General features: G+C 27.3%; 2 protein-coding genes and 1 long non-coding RNA gene across 3 annotated transcripts in view; 1 reads left to right on the forward strand and 2 right to left on the reverse strand.

Moving 5' to 3' along the window:
* Nucleotides 1-1,670: 1,670 nt before the first annotated feature.
* On the reverse strand, nt 1,671-2,356 carry LOC122859010. Its single transcript, XR_006374327.1, has 2 exons — nt 2,250-2,356; nt 1,671-2,165 (listed from the first exon to the last, which is right to left on the reverse strand). It is a non-coding gene; the product is annotated as an uncharacterized LOC122859010 (long non-coding RNA).
* Nucleotides 2,357-2,446: 90 nt separating this feature from the next.
* LOC122859009 lies at nt 2,447-3,634 on the reverse strand. The gene is made up of 3 exons (XM_044162321.1): nt 3,507-3,634; nt 3,290-3,398; nt 2,447-3,186 (listed from the first exon to the last, which is right to left on the reverse strand). Exons 1-3 carry the CDS (start codon nt 3,568-3,570, stop codon nt 3,090-3,092), a joined length of 270 nt encoding a protein of 89 aa, XP_044018256.1. The 5' UTR covers nt 3,571-3,634; the 3' UTR covers nt 2,447-3,089.
* An 11,952-nt stretch (nt 3,635-15,586) lies between these two features.
* Nucleotides 15,587-25,495, forward strand: part of LOC122859008 (cuticle protein-like) — a 58,802-nt gene continuing 48,893 nt past the window's right edge. The window contains exons 1-3 of the mRNA XM_044162320.1: nt 15,587-15,889; nt 15,960-16,240; nt 16,315-17,553. Coding sequence (XP_044018255.1) covers nt 15,700-15,889; nt 15,960-16,240; nt 16,315-16,449 — 606 coding nt within the window. The 5' untranslated portion in view covers nt 15,587-15,699 and the 3' untranslated portion in view covers nt 16,450-17,553. The remainder of the gene's footprint in view (nt 15,890-15,959; nt 16,241-16,314; nt 17,554-25,495) is intronic.

Raw genomic sequence — 25,495 nt, forward strand, 5'->3', positions numbered from 1 at the left:
AATGTTTAGAATATATATATGTTATACACTTTATATATTTGAAAATAAAATTTTAAACATTATACAAAGTTTGCTAGAAATGATGTATTTTCCAAGGGTATCGTGATTATCATCCAAGAACATGGTTCACCCTTCCAGGGAGTCTAATGCTTCAGCTACTTGTACATGCCTGTACATCTTGGCATCAATGTTTCGAACATTTACCAAGTCATGAATTCATTTTATATATACATTATCAAGCTATACATTTATTTGTATAACCTGACTAAAACATTACGACTAACTTTATAAATTATTACGGATTTAACTTGTTTAAGTTTTCATGTGAGTGCTTTACACCTGTCACCAGACTAATTCAAATCATGTTCACCGATCATACACTTGTTATCAATTGAATTACATTGATTAATATTTTTTTTTTTTTATTTAAAATATTATGTTGAATTATTTATTAATTTTTATAAAATTATACATACTGTTTTTTATTATTATTTTTTTTTAAATTTTGATTAAGTGTATTAAATTACATTAAAAATAATTAGATATTAGTTGAAATTTGAAACTGGTCAATCGATTTTTGCTACCCTTTTATATATAATGTTTACCTTTGTTTAATATATTTAAAATACTGTAAAGCTGGACAGCCATTATACCAGAAATTCACCCTTCGGAAACTTAATGTTCCTAAACGTGCAAGCGTATTTATATCCATGGTTTTGAAGCTGGCACCACACACAGACTCACACACATTTGTCCTTGTACACATTTGTCTATACAATTTGGATGGTGGACGACGACGCATTGGGTAAACGTACTCCATATGAACCTCCATCCCTAATTTATGGTGGAATGAGCTTTCAGAGTTGGTAGCAATGACCATTATATACAGTCTGATGTTTTTCCCCTCGAAAATAACTGGACAGCATTGAGGTTATTTGCTCTCTCGATGTGCATTTTACCTAGGTACGTGTATCAGATATTCAGATAGGTAATCAGATATATGACGAATTTTTTTTGTCTTTTTTTTTTTCTACACTTGTTTTCATTAGTATTATTTAGTATTATTTTTTTGTTTTTTTGGTAATTTTTATTTTGTTTTTTTTTTTTCGTTTTATTAAAATAAAGGGGATGAAATATTTTGATGGGCTTGTCGTGATATAAATAACAATAATATTCTTGATTTTGATTTGATAATTGAAGCATCCACGTATTTTAAATAAATACAATCATCCAATCACGACAACTGCGTCGATTTACAAGTTTTATTAAGCATTTATTGGTATACCACGATGACATTGGCATATAAAGCTTTCATGAGGAACAATTTTTTCCACACAACTGCACTGTCAACTTTACGTGACATGCTGTCAAACGCTGATACATCAGCATTGTTTTATTCTACTTTGTTATGTAGTAGTTTTTCATTTTTTACTTCAGCACATTGGTATAAAATAAATTCGATGTTGTCAGCTTTTTGTTTATGAGTATTATTTTTTTGTTCAAATTATTCAATTTAAAATATTAGAAAATAAAAATTACGCGGTAAATATTTTATTAAATTTTTAATTTATATAAATTATAAAAATAAATTGCAAACAGAATATAAGATAACAAATTATTAAAAAACATAAATGTATATTTAATGCATTTATAAGTTAATGATCTTTTAAAAATAAACTTTCCGATGATGTTTTTAGTTAATAATAATAATAATAAAGTTGACTATTTTTTATAGCTGATGATTTAAGTGATTTGTTTTTCTGGGTTAATAGATGCCTTGAGGCAATGACCTTTTGTTTATCTTATTTACGTTTTTATATTTAGAGAAAATCAGAAACATGATATCGTTTGCCGAAATAAATATTCCAACTTATGAAATATTCATTTAATCAAAAAGTTGTTTTTTTTTTTTCTTTAATTATATAATTATTAAAGTTTATATAAACAGGATATTCAAGTTATAAAATTATACTGAAAAAAATATATTCACTTTGCTTATTTAATTAAAAAAAAAATAATTAACAATTACGTTTGTATGTATGATAAATCCGTTTTATATTTCTTCACCTGGTGCACAAATTGGTGCCTGACAGCATTCAGGAAAAGGCTTGTTTCTATCGAATTCTCGTTTGCCAATTTGCGTTTTGCATTTGATTTTTGGACACCTAAATATCAAATTACAAAACAAGGTTTAAAAAACTTGTTAAAAAAATATTTTGTATATTACTTTAAATAATTTAAAATATTACTGAATGAGTTCCCAAGTGCCATCATCACGACAAATTTTTCGTAAACAATATTTTACACTTAATATTTCACCTGGCTTGCTCCATCCTGGGCCAGAATTATTTTGACAGTCAGCTAAAATTTAAAAATAAAAAATACATAATTAATTAAATAACTTGATAAAATTTACGACAAATAAAAAAATAATACTTGCCATTGGCTTCAAAGGATTGTATTGCGATTAAAATAAATAAACAGTATATTATTGTAGACTTCATTTTACAACGTTGCGTGTTTTTAGATGATTAGTCTTCGATGGTTGTTGAAATTCTGATTCCGATTCAAATTACAACTGGGTATTTATAGCGAAAAGTGTCCATGCAGAAAAAATTTTAAAAAAATAAAAAAAGTCTTCTCGAAACATCTTTCATTGACACATTGCAATATTTCGTAATTTATTTATTGACATATTTTTAATGCAAAGTTTAAAAACAAAAAGAAAGTTCCTACTTTTTATAGCTTATCAAACTCGTTTTCAGATGAATATTTTAATTCAGGTAAAAATTAAAAAAAATAATTTATTAATAATATTACTCATGAAAATAATCACAATACATTTTTTTATTTTATTTTTTTTTTTATTAATGAAATAAATTAATTAAAAAAAAAAAAAAAAAAAAAACTAATACCGGAACATATAAAAATTAACATAACTCGAACAACAATTAATTTCCATAAAATAAAAATATTTGATACACGTATTTTTTATTGTTAAACAACATCTAGAAAACACAAGTAAACAAATTAAATATTATATGTTAATCGAGAGTTTGTAAAGTATTTTAAAAAATCTAATCTCATAATTATCCACATATTGGCCTTGGACAACAGTCTGGGAAAGGTTTAGAAAGATCAGTTTCTTGATATCCGATTTGTTTTTTGCACCGGAATTCTGCACATCTGTAATTTATATAAATTAAATTAAAACGTGTATAATTGATGAATTGTTTATTATTTATAATTCAAATACAATTTCTAATTTTTTAAAAATATTATAACTCACCCAGATGAGGTGTATGAGCCATCTGCTTGACACTCATATGGAACACATTGATCAGTGCATATTTCACCTGTTTTTAAAGGTCCACAATCTTTGAATCCTGGGCAATCAGCTGGAAAAAAAACAACAACATAACACAATTAATACAATTAAATTTCAGAATCAAATTAACAAAGCTTGACAGTAAAAAAAAAAAACAACAACAACAACAACAACTTACCTTTCCCTTGAGTGGCCAAACATGCCATCAAGAAAAAAACGCAAAGTATCAAACTAGTCTTCATATTATTTCTTGCTAAAGTGATTCTTTCTTAATGACCACACGGTTACTGATTAAAAAACAAGCTGAGAACTCGTATTTATACAAAAGATGTCTCTATATGTCGACAAACATGTTTTCCTCCTCCCAGATTGAATGATTTTTTTTTCTAGTATCTTTTTGTGACCAATTAATTTATGAGTTGAAGATACACAAATGGAATATACAGTTATATTACAACTAGTATTTTTTTTATTTATTTTAAATTTATTCTAACGTGTACATAATAGAAAATAATGAGAATAAAAAAAAAAAAAAAACAATTTTATAATTATTATCATTTTTTTTTTTTAAATTAATAAAGAAGCTTGTTATTATTTTTTTATTGAAAACATTTATTCAGTTTTTTTTCATTACAAGATACTTTATAAATATTATGACATTTGAAATATTATATTCTTAAAAATCTCATTATTTGTATTTTTTGAAATAATATTCGATTTTAGCCGAATAAACGTGGGCAACAGTCTGGATAATTCAAAGAATAATCATAACTTTTGTATAGAGAATAACCTGGAATATATCTTACTTCTGGGCATCTGTAAAAAATGTTTATAATTATTATTTAAATTTTATGTGATATAGTTTAATTATTTAATATCAATTTCTTTGAAACTCACAGTGTTTCGTGCCATGTGTCACCTTCCATACAAATGTATTCTATACATTTATTGGTAATTTTTGTTCCAACTGGAACTGATGTAAACAACGGATCTATTGGAAGACAGTCCGCTGTAAATTAAATTGATTTTAATCTTTATTTTATTATTTCTAATTTAAATAGTTAAAAGCCTTTAAAAAAAAAAACATAAAAATTTACTTAAATGTATTTTTTTAAACACATATTCATTTATCTATTTGAATTAAAATTTATTTTATCACTTTATTTATTACAGTCAATAGTTTCATATACCTTGAATTTCCGGGCAGATAAATGCCATCAAAATAAAAATGAATAAACTAATAATAGTGGTCTTCATGTTGAAAAAAAAATTAGATAAAACAGTGTGATCGTTAAAATTGTAATGAGAAATTAAAAAAGGAACCGATGTTTATATATACGAAAAATTTTGACTATAGTTTTGATCCCAAATTTACAATGCCAAACATATTTTCATTTATTATTTTTTCTATTATCATTAATTTTTTTTTTTTATTTGCTGATCATCACTAGTTGATTTCCTGATATTCATGAGCTTAGATATTCAATGTTTTTTAAATATTTCAAGGTCTGAATTGTTAACAATTTTTTTAATCTAAGATTACTTTAAATCTATCAGTTATAAATTTAAAACACATTAATAAATTTACGACACTATTAATCATAAGTAGTAAATAAATTTAAAATGACATTAACAACTTGATTTTATAATTATAATTGAAAATAAAAAAAAAACATTTGTTAAACTTTCAAGGTCAACGTGTATTAAAACTAATATTATTAAAATTTTTTGTTTTTTTTTTTCTATTGCCAAGGCTACTTTTTTTTAGTTCACTGCTTATTTATTATTAATATTATTAATATTTCGTAATTTTTTTTTAAATTCGTCTTATTTTTTTTTATCTTTTTCAAATTTAATTAATCGTTGGATAATGAATATTAAATGAATTAACCACGGCACACCACAAATGTTGAATATTTACATTTTCATTTCTCACATAAAAATAATATTCAAGAGTTAAAAAAATTATTTGATAGTAAATACTTCATATATTAATTATTTTAAAACAAATATACTTTATAAATTTATTTTTAACTCATCAATATTAATTTAAAAATAAAGATATGGATTTTTTTTTTATTTTCAAAATAATACAATCAGTTGTTTTTTATTTCAAGGCTTTTTTTATTAGGGTCATGAGACATTTTTTTTTTATCTCTTATCTTTGATCGAAATAATAATATTTTCATGCAATTATTATTATTTTTTTTTTTTATTATTTGCCTGAATTACAATGGATTAGATCCACCTTGAATTGAAAAATAAAAAATGTAAATTTATTTATTCACTTTTGTTATCAGGGCTTATTAAAAAAAAAAAATAGTAAAATATTAAAATTATAAAACAAATATGACAAATTCAAGTGATATAATTTTTATATTAAAAAAATATGAATATAAATTTTGAAAATTAAAAATATATACAATGATTAATGCTATAACATTCCGAGTTGAATTATTGCACAGTAGATATAAATATTGTGTTAAATAAAATTGAATTTGTAATAGTGCAACTTGCAAGTAAGCATCGTTGGACCACCAGTGGAAGTTGTGTATGTCTGGTGCATGAGAGGATACCACAGAAGTAATGTCGTCGTTTCACATAAATATGTCCCGAATCTAACGGCGATTTATATCGTTATGTAAACTAACCCAACACTAGCACTAGTCTTGAAAATTTCCTGGTGAGTTTACGATGACTATTTGACTATATATATGGGTACTCGTCTTTCACCTTCTCAATGCTGCATGCATAAGTAATTTTTTATATTTATTATTTATTTTTTTCCTTTTTTTATGTACATATATTTATACATACGTAATGTCACATGTTTGCGATATTATGCGATAACATAAAAAGCTTTTAATAAATATACATATATAATTATTTTTTTTTTATTAAAAAATAACATACGTCTTTAGTTAATTTTTATTTTTTTATTTCCATCAAACTCATGTATTGCAAAGTAAGCCAGGTATCAGATAATATTTTTAATTACTTGAAAATAATGCCCATTCACGCCAAATATATATTTGTTAAAATTTCCTTGAATAGCAATTCAACTTATTGATTAATTATTTGATAGTAATTTTATGAATTTCCATTTATAGCAATGTAATTTACTTTATCAAAAATATCCATCAAATAATTTATTCAAAAAATCACATAATGATAATTGTCATAATTATACAAATAACAAGTTGAATTTTTTTTTCTATTATTAGACTTCTTTATCCGTCAGTTATTATCAATTATCTGATTTTATAACTGTGTTTTAAAATAAAAAAAAAATTAATCAACTTCTAGCTATTTATATGGAGATAAATTTTAAATTTTATATCATCGACATTATAAATATATTTTTCTATTTTGATTGTAATTTTCCATATGAAAAATATAATGAGATAAAGCAATTGGTTGTAAATTTAGTCGATTGTATAACAAGTAATATTGAAAGTCCAATAGATTACAATTATTTTGGAATACAATATTACAGTATAGTCGATATTTAGCACATTATTATTCAGACCCCAGAGTTGAAATGGTTCACCAGTATAATCAAAAATATCCGGGCCTCATTACGAGTTCTCTCGACAAAATAATTATATGCGTATATATTGTTTGCGGGCACATATGTATACCATTCTGGATTTTTTATAATCATCCCCTTTCTAGTCTCATCATGAAATACTGTGCCAACACTGCGTACTCTTTGGAAAATTGTTTTGCATGCAATTCGGATATAAAAAATAAAAAAATAAAAATAAAAACCACACGCAGACCAAAAGGAGGACAAGGGACAAACATTGCCCCGAGGTTGGCTTGTTTTTGGTAATTGGTAGATTCGTATGGTAGATTCGATGAGCATAGTAATGTGATGATACTGTCGCCTGTCCAAATTATTTCCATCTCTCTCCACCTCAAAACATAAATTCATTAATTCAAATCGTGGAATAAAATCAAATTATTATGTTATATATTTACTCAATAATTTTTTTTTATATATTTAAGTTAATTATCAATAACTTGCATTTAATCATGTAAATTATTTAATGTTTTATTTAAAAGTTCGTATAATTAGCTGAAATAATTTCAAGTTAAAATAACATAGAATAGAGAATAATAAAAAATATATAAAACTTGATGAACTTGTCTAGACAAAAGTGGCAGTTGAGATTACCACTATCATTTTGCTTTGGTGAGAGATGAGTACTTACAAGAGAAATGGTATATCTCCATATGCAAAAAACACATGACGAAAGCACGAACAGTAAAATAAAATAGTATGTATATAAGACGGATGTCATGAGATTACATTGCCGGAGGCATTGAGTGTCGAGTATAGTTTGAAGCTGAGTCTCTATGATGTTAGATCGTGGTAACGAGTTGCAACAATGCAGATTGCTGGGGGTTATAAAAATGACCGATGTAAGAAGCCTCTCATACTGCCCTGAGGGAAGAAAAATAAATATATAAAACTTATTTATACATGAAGAAAAAGCACACTGATGCACTTTGAGCATTTTTTCATTTTTTAGATTTTTATTTTATTCATTTTACTTTTTTTTAAACTGGAGCAAAAGCACCTGTACACTTTGAATCTTTGAAGATTGAAGGTACATTTAGAAAGAAAAAAAAAATATGTATTACCATGCTAGATGATTATGGCCAGTGAGCATATCAGAAATGTGCTTCGACCGGAACACCCAAGGCCACATTGCACGTGAACGTGGATTTAATCGAGATAATTGAAAAGTTCCATTTATGCACTTCCTCTCTGCAGCTTTATTTTTAATTAGAAATTCATATTATCTTTCGTGACTGTTTTACTATCCTCACCAAAAATAAAAAAAATAAAAAAACATTACCTATTTTTTTTTTAATAATAACTCAATTGAAAGTAGGAGAGAAATTCGACTGATAATAAAATTGATTATTCTCTTAAACTGATATTTCACAATTATAATTCAAATATCAAAAAAAAAAACTATTAAATCAATTACATCTATAAAGTAATCACCGTGATCCGAATTAAATTTCAAAAATTTATGTTTACCTAAAAGTTGGAAATATTATGTAGTAAGGAAATATTTGCAAAATATATTTTTCAAATAAAATCAAAAGCAGTTTGTTTTTGCTATATCAACGAATAGAATACGATGCAGTAATGCTTTGAATATCAACTATGCGAGTCAAAAAAAAAAGATATCAAATGTACGTCATATCTCGGTCATGCCAATTTCATCTGTCCTGTCCAAACAGCTTCCACATAAAAAAATAAAAAAATCAGCTTTCAATACTCTCATACGAAAGATTGCATTGCATATATAAACTGGAAATTCAGCAAACAACATCACTAGTAAAATTCTCAGTGATCTAGTAGCCGAGTGATTTGAAATAAACATTTCTCAAGCTCCACAGAAATATACAACAATAAACGATTCGGCGCCAGATTGGCAATGCCTTGGCATTATTTATTTTTTTTTTTTTTCTGTTATAAATATATTACATATATGAAAAATAAATAATTTATTGATCAGCCCATATCACCCAGTGACGACTGTCGAAATAATAAATTTGCCCAGTTGAATAAGAATATTATAAAAAAAATTAAGATTGTATAATCAAAACTCCGGAAAAATTCCAAGGGTGAAAAAAAAGAAAAAATAATAATTATGAATCACGCATAAGACAGAATCGAGTTAACTAAAGAATGTGATGGAATAAAATATGATAAGGGTGTGATTGGTGTATTGCCCATGATAGTATCTATCCACTGATGAATTATGAATCTTGGCCTTTTGTATTGTATTCTCGAGCCTCTTGTATCCATCACCTACACTGAACCAAAAATACATTTATAAGAAAATAAATACATATATAGTAAAACGAAATAGAGCATATGAGAAAATCGTATGGTGAATATTGTGGGTTGACGTGAAGGAGTCTCTAAGGAGATGGTAAGGTCGTATCGATAAGACTCATTTTCTTCGCGATGTTTCTTCGATGTGCACCCTTAATATTCTTGAAATACCCTCGCATTGCACACCATACTCGAGTGATGTGTTTTATTTTTTTTTTCCTTTATTTAATAGGGATACTTCCCCTATCGACTTTTTTTTTTTCCTCTCAAACCCATAGAGTTTTTCTCATTCGGAAAAGTGGCCTCGATAACGTATATACGAGTTGAGAAAATTTTTTCTTTTTCCATTTTGTAAGTGATACTGTTCATGGTTCATGGTTGATATATATGAGTTATTTTATTTTATATTTTATTATTTTTCTTTTTTTTAACACATGTTTTTTACCGCAAAAATATTTATGACAAATAAAAAATATTAATAATTCATACGCATCAATACTTTGGAAATTAAAAAAAAAAATTGAAAAAAATTTTCTAATTATTATGAGCTTGTTAATAATAAAATAATTATTTATATAGTTAATTAAATATAAAAATAGTAAAAATAATATTTCAATAGATGTAACAATATTAGTATTTTTTTTTTTTTTATCATTGGCTCTTTTTCAAAGGCAATTTTCAATCGACTAATTCCCAAGATATTTCTTCTCTGGCAAAGCCAAACTCACTAGACTTGAGTGTTTCATCAAGCTAGAATCACTGTATCTGTTTTTTATTTATTTTTATTTTTTTATTCTTCAACTTGTTAGTGTTTTTCTTGTTCTTTCCATTTGCTGCGTTATTTCTATCTAGACTGAAATAAGCATTGTTATCTGGTTTACTCGAACCAACACAGTATCAATCTAGTGCCGATTCGATGACGAACGAAAGCTCGACAAATAGATCCAACCAGACAGTCAGACTATTTTTTTTATCTTTTAGCAATCTTTTTTCTCTCTTATCTTTGTTGATTTCTTTTATTGTTTTTTTTTTATTTTTTTTATTCCACTTATCAGAAGGATGTAATCCAACAAATAAATCTCATATGCTAGTGAAAGACAAAATAGATATATATAACGTAGTAGTACCATTGGTCACTGAACAACGACCTGAGATTTCTGAACACATTACGTCGATACCAGAAGTTCGATGATCGCTTTGATACCTTTACAAATGACAATAACAGTTGCTACTCTCGAGTCTTGGCCAAGTAGTTTCTTCCAGTCACTGCACCAGCCAATTCGTGGCAATTCAATCGATCTTCAATTGAGATTATATAAATATAAAAAATTTATTTTTAAAAATAAAAAATATATAGTTATAACTTTTTATCTGTAATGTATTTTATATAGATAAAAATAATATTTCACTTGAAAGTTTGACAAAAATATTAATTGAACGAAAAGTAATAATTTTAAAAGTTAATAAAAAAAATATTTATATATAGTTACAAAGATGGGGAACGAAGAAAAAAAATTATTGGAAAGCTGAAAAATAGATTTAGAATTTTACAAAATAAATAAATAAATATAAAAAATAAAAAAATTGTCGAAAGAAAATCTCAGTAAGAGTTTGTAACGTTATCGAGCTAGGAAATAAGTTTGTTTCTTGGTAACCTGAATCCAATTCAACACCACAAAAGCTTTTTTGGATTTTCTACCCTCACACCTGATATATTTTTTTTTAACCCTCATACTGTACACAGCTTTTCCACGGTCACAACATTCCTAGAAATGTTTTTCCTATTTTCTGGAAATTTTCGTTTCATAGTTTTTTTTTTAGTTTTTTTTTGTTTTTTTTTCTAAAAGCTAAAATCCCTAAATACCTCCGCCGTCCATCTATTCGGCAAAATTTACTTATCATTTGACAGATGCAGGTTCACCTTGGTGAAAATATTTCTCCGCGATTTCTCCTGAATTTCTCCGTGATTACTCCGAATTTCACCACATTTACTCCGAATTTCTCCGCGATTAATCCGAATTTCTCCCAAATTGACCCATGCGGAGAAATGAGTGGAGAAAGGTATCAAAATTTTTTTCCAAAAAAGTTGATATACCTGAGATACTTCATCTACAAAACTCCCGTGATCGTCTTCAAAGTTACCACTCGGAAGAACTGAATTATCTTCATTGGGCAAAGTAATACGATGATAATTTCGACATCCAACAATTAATAATTTATTTAAAAATATAACACGAACATGGACCCTCCCCAGTTTTGAATGACGTAAGAAGTTTAAATTCTTTCGTTGATTTCCATTGTAATATGTATACCTCTGAGTTTGTTGAGGCACAAAGAAAACCATCTTGAATTTTAAAAAATTGACAATGTGATAATTTACCAGGTAATATTTCTTTAGTTTTTAATGCTGGTCTGGAACAATCACCAGCGATCGCATTATCTTTTAATGTCTGTAAATCACATGAAATCAATTTAGAATTTTTGCCACCAATCATAACTGCTACACCCATGTCATCGTGTAAAGACATTTTTTGTATGGATTCGATGATCCGTATGAGTGTCAGTGTGTTGTTAAATTGAATGCATAGATGCCTCCTTGTGCACCAACAAGAAAAACATCATGGTCAATTTCAACAACAAACTTGTAGTCCGAATTATTTGTTCTAGTCGTAGAATTGTTCGGATATTTATTTTTTTTTTGTAGGTTAGTGCTGTTATTTTTTTAATTTTTTAAATTTTTTTCAACCAATCAACTTTTTCATTTGTGTAAATTGCATTTGTTTGCCATGTCTGTGAAAAACCGTTTGGTGACGGTGAATTCGATTTGATCGTAAATACTGGTTTCGTTTCCATGTTTGTTCGGAGTGAAGGTTCATAGTTCGTCGTGTAATGATAGTTTTTGTATAAATTTAATACTGCGTAAAAGCGTAAGTGTGTTTTTTCGTAAGTTTAACGCATAAATGCCTTCTTGTGCACCAACAAGAAGAACATTACGGTTCTGATGGTAAAGTTCAACAACACACTTGTAGTTCAAATCATTTTGTTGTAGTCGTAGAATTGTTCGGATGATCATTTCATTTTTGTACGTGAGTGATGTTATTTTTTTAATTTTTTAAATTTTTTTCATCCAATCATCCTTTTCACTTGTGGTAATCGCATTAATTTTCCACATTTGTAAAAGACCGTCTGGTGATGATGAACTGGATTCTTCGATAGAAAATACTAGTTTCTCTGCGTGTTTCTATCGCCAAGTCGATTCGGAGAAAATTCGTAAAAAATTTCTCCGCGGTAAAATTATTTTTTTAGTATGTTTCTCCGCGTATTCTTATCGTGGAGAAATATTTCTGAACGTTTCTCTACCCTAGTCGATTCGGAGAAAATTCGGAAAAAAATTTTGATACCTTTCTCCACTCATTTCTCCGCATAGGTCAATTTGGGAGAAATTCAGATTAATCGCGGAGCAATATTGGAATTTGTAACGTTATCGAGCTAGGAAATAAGTTCGTTTCTTAGTAACCTAAATCCAATTCAACACTACAAAAGCTTTTGTGGATTTTCTACCCTCACACCTGATATTTTTTTTTTTTACCCTCATACTGTACACAGCTTTTCCACGGTCTCAACATTTCTAGAAATGTTTTTCCTATTTTCTGGAAAAAAAAATAATATGAAAAAATAAAATAAAACAATAACAAAAAAAAAAAAAATAAAAACAATAGAATTGGGTCAGCAGAAAAGAGTGTTTTCTCCCAGATAAAGAAAGACAAATCAGTGTTATCTGGCTTTTGAGGGTGCTTGGAGTTTTACCAACTAGGTCGTGACCACTAAAAAGACATCTACAACATACTGTACCAGCTCTGAAGCTTGTGATTTAATTTTTCTTTCCAACTAAAATTCAAATATTATGTTTAAAAAAAAATCAGCTTTATATTACTATTACAACAAGAAAAATAGAGTTTATATTATTCAGAAAAAAATAATACTTGGGCCATGATGAATTTTTTATTAAAACTAGTTAAAGCCTGTCTCTATTTACTTGACAAATTTGAAAAATATCTACTAATGCGTTTTCATTGAAAAAAATTTAAAAAAAAAAAATCAAATAGTCTTGTTTTAAAGATTTTTTTTTTCAATCAATTTTTAACTTATAAAAAATTCAATCAACTGATGGTCGATCCACAAACTACAAATGTAAAATAGTAGCTTTCACCGAGCATCAACTATACCTCTTTTATATACCCACGAATAGCAAGGAATTTTATCCTTCATATATTGACCATGGAAAAATATTAAAAATACAAAAACGTACGTACTATAAAGTTACAATTTTAAAATCTACTTTAGTCAGTCAAAGATTCTTAAATTACAAAAGTGGTTGCAAGTTACATCTTGACCTAAATAAAATATGCGACAACCACTTCCTCAATTCAATAATATTTCATTACTCAACTTGTTTATAATTAAATGAATAACAACAGCTCAATTATTATAAAAATTATATAATATATTTTTTACGACCATCATATTGCCACATTAGATTTATATTTCTTTATTGTTATTTCATACTTTTTGAAGCCTTGATTTAGTACTTTATTTACACAATAATAATACTCAATTTTATCAATGCTAGAAAAATCTAAAAATAATAATAAAATAATAACAATAATGATAATGATTTAAGTGTCTGAAAATAAAATGAAAAAAAAAATCAATTTAAAGATATCGTTTAATTTTAGTTGTATGGTGATAAATTGTTTTCTCGATTTATCTACGATAGAATATCGCTGAGGAGGTGGAGTGGTATTTTAGTGAAAGTGCCGATTGGAAAACTCAGTGTGCACCTTTCCAATCCATTAAGCTTCCTCGAATTGACAAAGGGGCCTACCCTTTTTGGTTCTACCGATAAGAGCATCGCTAAAAAAAATAAAGAAAAATACCATTTTATTCTTACTATTAAAAACAATTATTTTTAAACAAAACTTGTCGATTTTTTCATTGAAAATAAAATATAAAAATAATGAAACAAATAATTACATTATACTCGAGTTGAATACAAACGATAAAATATATATCTAGTCGAAATTATTCTTGAAAGCTTCGTTGATATAATCAGTAATAAATAACTTGTAATTTCTGGTTGAGTTCACCAAGCAAAGAGTCTACAGTAGATTTAATTTTTGACAATCAAAAAGAAAAAAAAAAAACAAGCAAACAAACAAACTAAAGATAAATGAAGAGGAATTGAAAATCGTTATTACCATTAACTTTTTTTTTTTGTATTTTTAGAAAGGAAAGAAACTGAGTACCAATAATCCATAAAGTTTAAATTAAATTTACATTAGCTCAACGAATTCTCTGATTCGAGTTTGCATGTACCCCCTAATATTTGTCGCAAAACTTGCTTTATAACTTGTTAAATTTTCGACTTTCTTTACTTCAGTGTATTCACTGTAAATTATGCACGTACGACTAACTCTTGTAATTCAATTAGTAAATATATCGATGATCTTTTCGTTGAAAGCTCAAGTCTGAAAGTTAAGTTTATCAACAAAAAATATATTTTCTTTATTCAGCAAATGAATGCTAATCTTTTTTATAATAAATACAGACTTTTGTATTTTTTTTTTCGTATATTTACTGGATTTTACAACTAGAAACAATTAATTTCATGTGAACATAAACCAAACTGTATCAAAAAAAAAAAAAATTAACAATAAAATCAAAAACTATTTCTTGAGGGACTTAAACGTATACTCCAGAAAGAAAAAAAAAATCTAAGTCAATTTCAAGATGTCGTTTTAAAGGTTCTCCATACAATAAAACGATTGAGCTGGGAATTCAAACTATCGTCTTCACCAAGAATACCAAAGTCCCCGAGGTACTTCCAGTTCTAAATCCAAATGAGCGACCAATCTTCCAGCCCTGAAACCCTCCAAAGTACAAAGGATAGAACTCCAAGTTACGGTGATAGATTTCGTTTTTAGGGAAAGATAAATTCAGCAAAAGTGAACCTATATATATCTGCTCAAAAAAAAAATCTAAAATGGGGTAAAAAATATATATATATATCAGAATGTTATACCTATTCTCAATTTTTTTTTTTCTACTGATATACACGCAAACTCTGCGATGTCGTTCGAAAGATTTATTGAATCGAATTTAAGACCTTTAACCGAAAGAAACCATTTTCATCGAAAAAAAAAAGGACAATTGAACAAGCCATTCCAACATTTCACTTGTATATACTTTTACATATTTAATTATTAAATAATAATCATGATAACAATATATATATCTGTGAGGATTAGATTGTTTGCTTGTATCCGTAATTGCCGGATAATATTTCCAAGTTGAGGGACATTTATAAGTAGATGCATAGGTACTATTATAGATCAATGTGGTGGGAAATTGGAGCGTGCAATTACTATAAATTGCCATGTAAAGCTCAGAGTTAATCATAGTCATCAGTGAATTCTCTTGATACATACAAATAAAAAATTAAATAATAATGAACTCAATTATTGTATTTGCAGTGTTTTTGGCAATTGCCCAAGCTGAAGTTATCAGTGCTTCAACATCGTCAACAATCACTGATACTGAACGTGATCGTGATCAGCCTGATACTCTAATTCAAACAGAGCCCTATGATGCCAATCCACAATACAGTTACAGCTACAGTGTTGCTGATGGTTTAACAGGTAATATAATAAATTAAATATTAATTTAAATTAGATTGATTTAATTTGTTAAATATTTGTTAATTCATAGGTGATAACAAGGCTCAAGAAGAGACAAGAAATGGTGATCAAGTTAGAGGAAGTTACAGTTTAGTTGAACCGACTGGTTCAAGACGTATTGTTTCATATGCATCAGATCCATTGAATGGATTTAATGCTGTTATTCAAAGAGATCCAACTGTTACTTTATCAGCACGTACTATTGCAACAGCACCAGTTTATAGATCATCTCAAACTGGTCAAATAATTGATCAACAATCTGGACCAACTGCTGTTTTTGCAACTGCCAATGCAAATGTTCATCGTCAATCAGTAAATACAATTTCCATAATTTTTTTTTTCATCTAATATTTAATTTTCTATTTGATATTTTATTTTATTTTTAGACTTTGGTGAGTTCATCATCACCATACTTGTCATCTGGACTTGGTGTCAATGTTCGTGCTAGTTCTCTCTACAACAACCAGCCTGTTATTGGTAACCTTGCCTACGGACCTCTTGGACTTGTACGTGTTCGTTAAATTCTTCATTCTATTGATCCATTTTACTACAATAAATCCTCGACATATTGATACTGATCAAGTATCAATTTTACACGGTTGATGGCTAGTGAAAAAAAAATATGAAAACAAAAAAAATTATCCAATTAAAAATGATTGATTCTAAATTATATATACACGAAATATACAATTTAATTTTTAGTTAAATTTTTATTTTACAATTCAATCCATATTTTAATTGATAATTCAATTAGCTTTCTGGTTTACTTGGTAAAATCAGTTATGTAAATTTAGCATAACTCAATAATCGAGACGAATGTCTTGAAAATTAAAAAAAAAAAAATCTTGGAAAAATAATAATAAAAATTTAATTAAATTATGTTCTTGTTGTTTATAAATTGAAAGAGCTACTATTTTACTGAATGTCTTGATGAAATTACTAGAATATTTTCTAATAAACTTACCTCACTGTTTGACTCTTGTTTGGTAGACACGAAGCAGGTACAGCTTGGTGAGAAAAGTAGAAGAACAAGAAGTAGAATATTTATGGAGATTTATGGATTCATGAACCTGAAGATGCAGTACTGGTGGTGGGTTTCTCGACCAGCCAAGAATTTCAGTTTAAATTAATTGTCGATTTATTGCTTTTGCTTCTTGCATCGGTTGAATATCAAATGTGTTATATCGAATTAAAAAATTCTTTTCTTGTAATATTCGTTGAAAGTCTTTTACGATGATTTATTACAATGAAAACGAATGTTTTAAATTATTGGTAGTTATTTTAAGGTTTATATCAAGTAATAAAAATTAATTTTAATTATTATTATATTGAACTAATAACGATAATTGAATTTTACTAGAAATTAAATTTGCTGAAAGAAAATTGGTGCAGGTCAAGTACCAATGACCCAGAGTTTATGTATACAACAATTTTCTCTTCGTGTGTGGTTTTGTGGTACAGCTGACAAAGACCAATGCATGAATAAGTAAATTTTGGTGCTGGTGAAAGCTCCAGCCAACTTGGATAAAGCTCACTGCTGTCTGTCCGGTACAGGTGGCTCATGAAATGATGGAAATTTCAACTAAATATGTTTTGCTGCTTTTCAACTTGATGAATCATCCAATGTAAGTTGAATTTAATTCTAAAACTTTATTTTAACATAAATTTTATCTATATATATATTACCTGTCATATAAAGTTTTGTCATTGTGTCATCTTAGATGTATTTTATTACTTTTTTTTCTAAATAAGAAATAGCTTTCTTGTTGGAAAACTAAAAACGTGAAGATAGTATATAGAATGAATTGTTTTTAATTTCAAGTGAATATACTTGTGTTTTTTTTTTCATTCACAATTGCCTTGATATTAAAATATAAAAGTAGTGTATAGTGCTGCTTTTCTAGAGAATCCTCAATTTCTAAGATTAAAATGAAATTGCTAAAAAACGATGTTAAGAAAAAAAAAATTTGCCTCTAACTTTATCCTATAAATGAATAAATGAATTTTTTCTTTTTCTTTATTTATTTTTCACATCGTAAAATAAAAATTTTCTTTTTCTCAATAGCTTTTCATTATACCTGTAGACGCATTTTTATGATGATGTGACAACGAAAATTGCAAACGCGCAATGTCTATTTTCTTGTTTTCACGATAAAAAAAAAAAAATTAAGTACTTTCAATATTTTTTCATATACTGCACTCATATTCTCTACACAACTTGTTTACATTTATGAGATAAAAAACAAAATGAATTTGTTTTTTCATGCAATTTTGATTTTTCAAAGACTAAGTCAATTTGTTTTTATATTTTTTTCTTAAATTGTTATTTTGTTTTTTGCTTTGTCATACCTTTTAGTAAGTTTGTTAAAAAAATTTTTATTTTTACTATCAAACCTTAAAGCGTCATGCCCGAAATGGTTCATGTATAAAAAAAAAAATAACCAATCCGTAAATTATAAAGTTTTCTTATTCCTCTTTTTCGTCGAAGGGTGCGACTTTCAGTTGGAATAAAATAAATTATCGAATTACTTTGATTAAAAAGTGAGCGTGGGCTTTTGCGCCTTCGTGAGTCGTTATCGGATATAAATTCTTCGAATATATACGTGATCACCACCACCTTCTTTTACCATCAACGCAAAAATAATAAAAAAAAAAAATAAAAAAAACTGAGAGGAACACTTCAAAGAAGGAGAGAACTTGGGTTGACTGAGCTGAGAGATTAATGCTCAAATAGGTAAGAGAAACAGAAAAATGGAAAAGTGCGGAAGGGAGATAAAATTTAAAAAATAAAAAAACTAGCTGTTCGCACGACACAGTATTTTAGTCTTTGAAAATCAATTGATAAGTTTTACCACGTCTACGTGACTCGCAAAACTTTTTTAAAACTCGAAATTACTCTTAAAACTGTTTGGAATAAAAGAGCCTCAGTTTATCACAGGGCTATACTGCACCCTGAATTAAGAGTGCTAAGTAACGACTGGATATATAAAAATATAAAATAAAAAAATAAAATAAAATGAATGGAAAACAACTCCAATGGTCTAGAAAAAAGTAAATAGTAAAAAAAAAAAAAATAATTTAAAAAAAAGTACACACTTTTAGACTATTGTATCTATTTTTTTTTAAACTATATATTCTGAAATGTAGCCATTCTAAAGAAAAAAAAAAAAACCAATTCGACTCGAAGCGCTTGATCCTTTTTCACTATACAGTATAGTCAGTGGGTACCTTGAAAAACCCTCAATCCTTACTTCTTCATCTACCCTTCTGTGGCAAAAACCCAACGAAAATCCTAGATGTAGTATTACCGTAACTCTGACTAAATCCAAGCTCGTTTTACCTTTACTTTATACTCGGACCCGATTTACCTACATCAGCTAAATTCTACATAATCTTATTCATTCGATACAACAACCGAAACCATTATTTATTCATTGAAATTAATTAATTTATATATATGAAAACAAAGTTTATACAGTTTTAAAATTTACCATTAATTTTTTATTGAATATTATATAAGCTGTATTAAATTTATCATTTATTAGTTGAATTATATTTTACTATATACATGAGGAAAATTTAATGAAAAAATTTTATATAACGAGGGAAAAAAAAAATGATAAAACCAAATAGTAGAAAAATAAAAAAAATAATAAAACCAAGTACCGTGGATTTTCTAGTTAGCGGACAATTTATAACTATGGTCCTTGTTGGGTCTCATGTACCAAGAATAAGCGTGTGCAGCGAGTCAGGTAGAGAACTATTGGTAGATTCACAAACAAGGCCAGGCTCTAACAAAACTAATCAACGCCACTAGAGTAATTCCTCGAGTCCAATATAATGGTACAGAAACGGAGTTTAGATTTAGCCCAGCGTTCCAATTATGTCACTTATTTTCAAAACTTTACATCAACAATTTATAGCCATAATAAATTTTAAATAATTAATAATATTATGATGATGATGATGATGATAAGTTGATGGATATTTTATGAATATATATATTTTATTTTTTATTTTTTTATAAAATTGTTAAAATTAAAATCATTGTCAGTACAATTTTTAATTTAAATACAAAACCTAGAAGGCTCACCATTATCCACATTTTGTCGTATATTCATTCGTTCAACCGAAGCACGGATTGTGGTTTTAATTTGTTTCATTCCCCTTCTCTGTGTGGTACGTGCTTCAACCTCGAAAAGGCGTGGATGTTATATTTTCCCACTTGCAACTGAAATTGAGTATATTCCAATGTATTTTAATGTTAGTCATGGACAAGCTGTACCTATATTATGTTTTATGCTAAACATTACAATTCTCTTTTTTTCTTTTTTACATTTTGTTTGTTTTAAAAATATATATTTTGCTATGAGATACTTTATAAAAATCAGTTATAGATTTAGTTTAAAAATTCATTATGGGTTAATGAAAAATTCAATGAAATTAAATTGTATTCTTTTTTTTTCATTTTTATTCATAATTATATATTTATTTTTGTATTAAGTTATTAGGGTGCTACCCAAGTTTATGAAAAAATTTTTATCTCGAAATCTGATATCGATCAAAAAGATTGATCATGCATATGCATATTTTAGATATACATTCACGAAATTGGATTTTTTTTTCTTTAAAATTTTGATTAAGCTCATCTGATCGTCAATCAGAAACTTCTTGGTCGTTTTAAAATTTTATGGTTCTATTATTTTTTATTTTCAACTTAAATTTTGTATTTTTTATTTATTTATTTTTATTCTTGCTATAACTACCAACTGTGAATGAATGAGAGTGTGTGCAATATCTGCCATCAAATATTGAACGCTCAACTAAAATTATACTCAAGTTACTGGATAATTAATAATTTAAAAAAAAAAATAAAAACACTCCAAAAAATATAAAATCCAATAAAAAAAAAAAAGTTACATTACGTAATGATATGCCTTAAAATTTTGTATTCCGTTAAGCCTTAAATCTTGAAAGATCAGCTTATCACTATCAAAGATCGAAATCTTCATTTTAATTTGCATCATCAATTTTTTCATACAATGTAATAAATCTAAATATGCAAAGTTATAATTATAATTTGTTCGTTTAGAGTGTAATGTTTCAGATAGTCTCTAAAATTTTTTTTTTCTTTTTTACAATTTTTTTTTTAAATTTTAGATTCGCAGTAAATACATATAATGAGTCGCGTGCCAAGCAAACATAAAAATAACTTATTATGCTGAGTGTCTAAGAGACCCAGTATACATTCATCGCATGCCACAAAAATAGACAATCGATTGAAGAAAAATAAAAAAAATCAAATACTCTATTTCGATATATTTTTTATCTAAAAAATAAAAAATTAAACTTAAGTATTTAAAAATTAAACTTAAGTATTGGACAATTGTCCAAATGTATATAGAAAAAAAACCATCTTTACTAATTTTTAAAATGATTGTTTTACAATTTTTATTTCAATTTTTAATATTATAAATATTATTATAATTAACAAAAAATAAGTAAGATTATTATTCAGATTAAAACAATGCTCACGACTATTATTATAGGGTATTTCCAATTACCTTATTTAATTATCTTGATTGCCAAATGGTTGTTTAGTTTGCATAAAGTTTAAAGTAAAAAAAAAATAAAAATAAATAAAATGAAATAATTTAAAATATAATTAAAAAATAAAATCATTAATTATCCAGTTTGTATGTTTAAACATACTTATATGCATATAGAATACGCGTTGTTTATATCGAGATATACCTACAAACATATTGCGATAAAAAACAAATGCCGTGAGAGCTCCAGTTTCGTGCTGTTTATCGACCACGATGCCTTCACTCACGTAACCTAACTGGATTACATTTATAAACTTCTACTACCCTTGGAATGCAATATAATATGCACTATTTTTATATATACTATTTTTAATCTTACATATCATTCTTCTCATTTATTTGGCTTGGTATTTTATTAACAAACATCACCAAGTGCATGTTTGCTGGATTTGAGCCTTCCTCAAACTGTATCACTGACATTCACGCGACGATTTATGGCATTATTAAATTTATATCATGTTAACCATGACGCTGAGCTTAAGATAACAGTCATTGTTTGCACAAATATATATATGTATTTATAGAAAATATGATGAATCTTAATGTCACGACAAAAATAATACAATTATTAATATTTACACTGATACTATTTGTGTTAACATGATTTTAAATAGCGAAAAATAAAAATATAAAAACTATAAGTTTCGATTTGTAAATTCTTTATGAAATTTAAAATAATATCAATACAATACATTTTAATAGTTTAATAATTTTTTTTTCTATAATAAATAAGACTTAAAATTTATTTATTTATTTTTTTTTTATTTTTATATACCATATTTTATTATGAATTTAAATGTATTTTTGAAAATGAATTTTTTATTATAATGATAATTTCATAATATCAATGAAATAAATTATGCAAAATACGTCTTTGATATAATAAGGAATTGAAAAATCTTTCTCAGTCTCAAGTTATTGAATTACAATTGAGTAAATGAGATTATTAAATTTGAAATTATACTAATACAAGAAAATTTGTATGTATGTTTGCTTGTGTTTTGCGCTGGCAAAATAATATGAAAACAGCTACATATAGGCACTCTGCGAAGACTCTACTCTTTGCGTTTCACTTGGCTAAATTGATTAAAGACTAAATTCTATATTATTCAATGAGATTTGCAAATCACAGGCCTATTATGGTTTTCGAGCAAAAAACTGTGTATTCTCATCAGTGACTAGATGGCATGGTAATGTATCAAAAAACTTTTTAAAGAGCTTTATCCGAAATATTTCAATTTATGCTAATTAATAAATAAAATTATATATTTATATTATTTATAAAGTGAGACCTGTAATACTGTAAATATTCTATATATATAAATTAGCTAGATAATCATTGAATTGAATTTATGATAACATTTGAAGGCATCCAAGCGTTTGGCATTTTGTGGTTGTGACAATAAATTTGTCGGTTAGATTTTGCTAAGGACTAAGGCTAAAAGCTATGTAGATTAAATCACTAACCATTCGTTGAGGTTTAAGAACTTAAACACTGACTGATGAATTGCTCATGAGCTGCCATTGAACTGCCTCATTTCCCTTGAAAAATTCACGTTATACCACACACTAACTCGACCAATTTACTGAAACCGACATCGCTGAATAAGCTTCATGTATTTCATACGTCAAAAGATGACTCAAATCAAAACATGTTATAAACTATTTTCACAAAATGTTCATGTATATCAACACATCGTAAACTCAATAAATTTGATAACTCAATTGTGACTAGAGACCTTAATATCAACTTCAGTATTAATACATGCGGTTATGTTGATGTTTGTTGTATTTGACTATTGATTGCATACTGATTCCCTCATTTATTTTTAACAATGCTTTTCATCTCATCCCTGTTTGTCACTATAATGATATAAACCTTTCTATTATGCTACGAGTTCAGGTACTCAATATAAGCGAGTGTCTTACACTCCTCCCTCAACGTACTTGAACTTTGGGAATTGTGGATGCATTATACACTGATGATTTGCCCAGGCACGTAGTCAAATACTCTACGTGCATATACTACAGTCCTTCATTCTCTTCGTTGTGTTGCCCTCTTCTTTCTCTGGTTTCCTTACTTTTACTTTCTATCACACTGCCTGTGGTCCAACCACAAAGCTCAACCCAGCTTAACATGATCATTAGACCAATGATATTTTGGTCGAATCATTGCATGTAAAGTTATTGACTTCTGCTTGTTGATAAAAGAATTGAAGATATAAAATTAATCCGTTGTAAATAAATTTGACTTTTTTTTTTTTTCTTGTCATATCGTTAATAATGAGCGTAATCATTATTTGGTGAAAATTTAATTCCGCCCTACGCATCTATAGAGATACCGAAAATGTCACCCCTATATATTGATAAATTTTAAATGACATGATAGAGGTATCTTACCGCTCTACCGATGAACATAAGGGTCGCAAAAGTGAGTCTTTCGAAAGCCCAGCACGTGCTCACTTGCTTGACGTTCTCGTTCGTCTTGAGCAATTCCCTTCTGTTTTCATCTTTTCTTCTCGATCTATCGTGCCAACTTACTCCATTATGCGGATCTGAAATAGGATCATTAATTCAGCCTCTCCATGAATTGTTTCTCAATTCTGTATTATATTCGCTCTTTTGTCTTTCAGAATTTCGAAATAATCCTCAATGTTTCTTATTTCCAATTTGAGATAATGATAGCGAACCAAAACTATAATTTTTTGACTTAATCTCAGTCTTTTTCATATTGTCTCGTTATTTCTATTTTTATATTCCATAGTTTAACATTCGGGTAAAAGATTTTTAAACAGATAAATACTCCTTTTCTGCGATTTATCAATGTCACTTCGTAAGAGCCTTGTAGCTATCAGTGTCTTTTATTTCCTCTGAGAATTTAATGTCAATTTTCCAACCCTTATCATTGGCTTGGTCCGTTAAAATCGAAAAAAAAAATTTTTTTTTTCGTTTCCAAAGAATGTGAAATGATAATTTGAGAAAATTCGAAAGAAAATAGTGATAAGGTGTAAAATTGGGTTGTTATCTGACCATTGTCAATGGACATTAACTTCTATTGCCCTGAAAATCGATTTATTTTTAAATCCAATCTAATCCACGATTATTTTCTCATTTTAATTTCCGGTCACGCTGAAAATCTCATGGTCATCTGTGTTGAATATCAATGAGCGTGTGAAGATTAATGAGAGAAAAGTGGATTTATAAATTAAAAAAAAAGGGGTAAAGATAAAAAAGAAAAAATATATGAAAACTCGTTCATTTGGATGTGGATGGAAAAATGAATAATACTGAATTAAAGGCTTTTATAAAATTGTTATTTTCTTTCGTTGAATAAAAACCACTCAGCTCGTTGAATCACTTATCTAGTTTAATATTCAATTTTTAAAATACTTAAAATGTACTAGTATAAAATACAATGATAAATAATTTACGAGAATGTTATTTGTTATGTAGTCTTTGATTTAAAGTTTGTTTATTTATTTTTCAAAGTTTCGTGATGGTTTTGTCAAGGGCAGATACTTGAAGTTGTTAATAATGCAAAGTTTATTTCTTTTTGCATGACAGACACGTACGTGTTTTTTTTTTTTTCATCCAACGAGAATTTTTTGAGTATCAGATGCCCAATACTTTTTATTCGAAGCAAAGTAGCTGATACTGTATTTTATTATTATTTTTTCCATCTTCAGTATGGAGACATTTTTATTTGTGCGAAATTGGAATCGAGGGATACACACTTAAAGATAGTGGTCACAAAAATATAGACACTGGACGCAACGTAGTGAGAATGGTTTTAGAAGATTTAATAATTTATGGCGTCTACCACAAAAAGCAATTTTATTTTTTTTAGATGTGTGGTGGTGGATTTTTTTTTTTTTTCTTGTTGAAAATAAATTGTATTACTGAAAAAAGCTGAAAAAAAAATTTAAAAATCAAAACACACGTCAGTTGTGTATTGATT

The sequence above is a fragment of the Aphidius gifuensis genome, linkage group LG6 (genome assembly GCF_014905175.1).
Source record: "Aphidius gifuensis isolate YNYX2018 linkage group LG6, ASM1490517v1, whole genome shotgun sequence".
Classification (NCBI taxonomy): domain Eukaryota; kingdom Metazoa; phylum Arthropoda; class Insecta; order Hymenoptera; family Braconidae; genus Aphidius; species Aphidius gifuensis.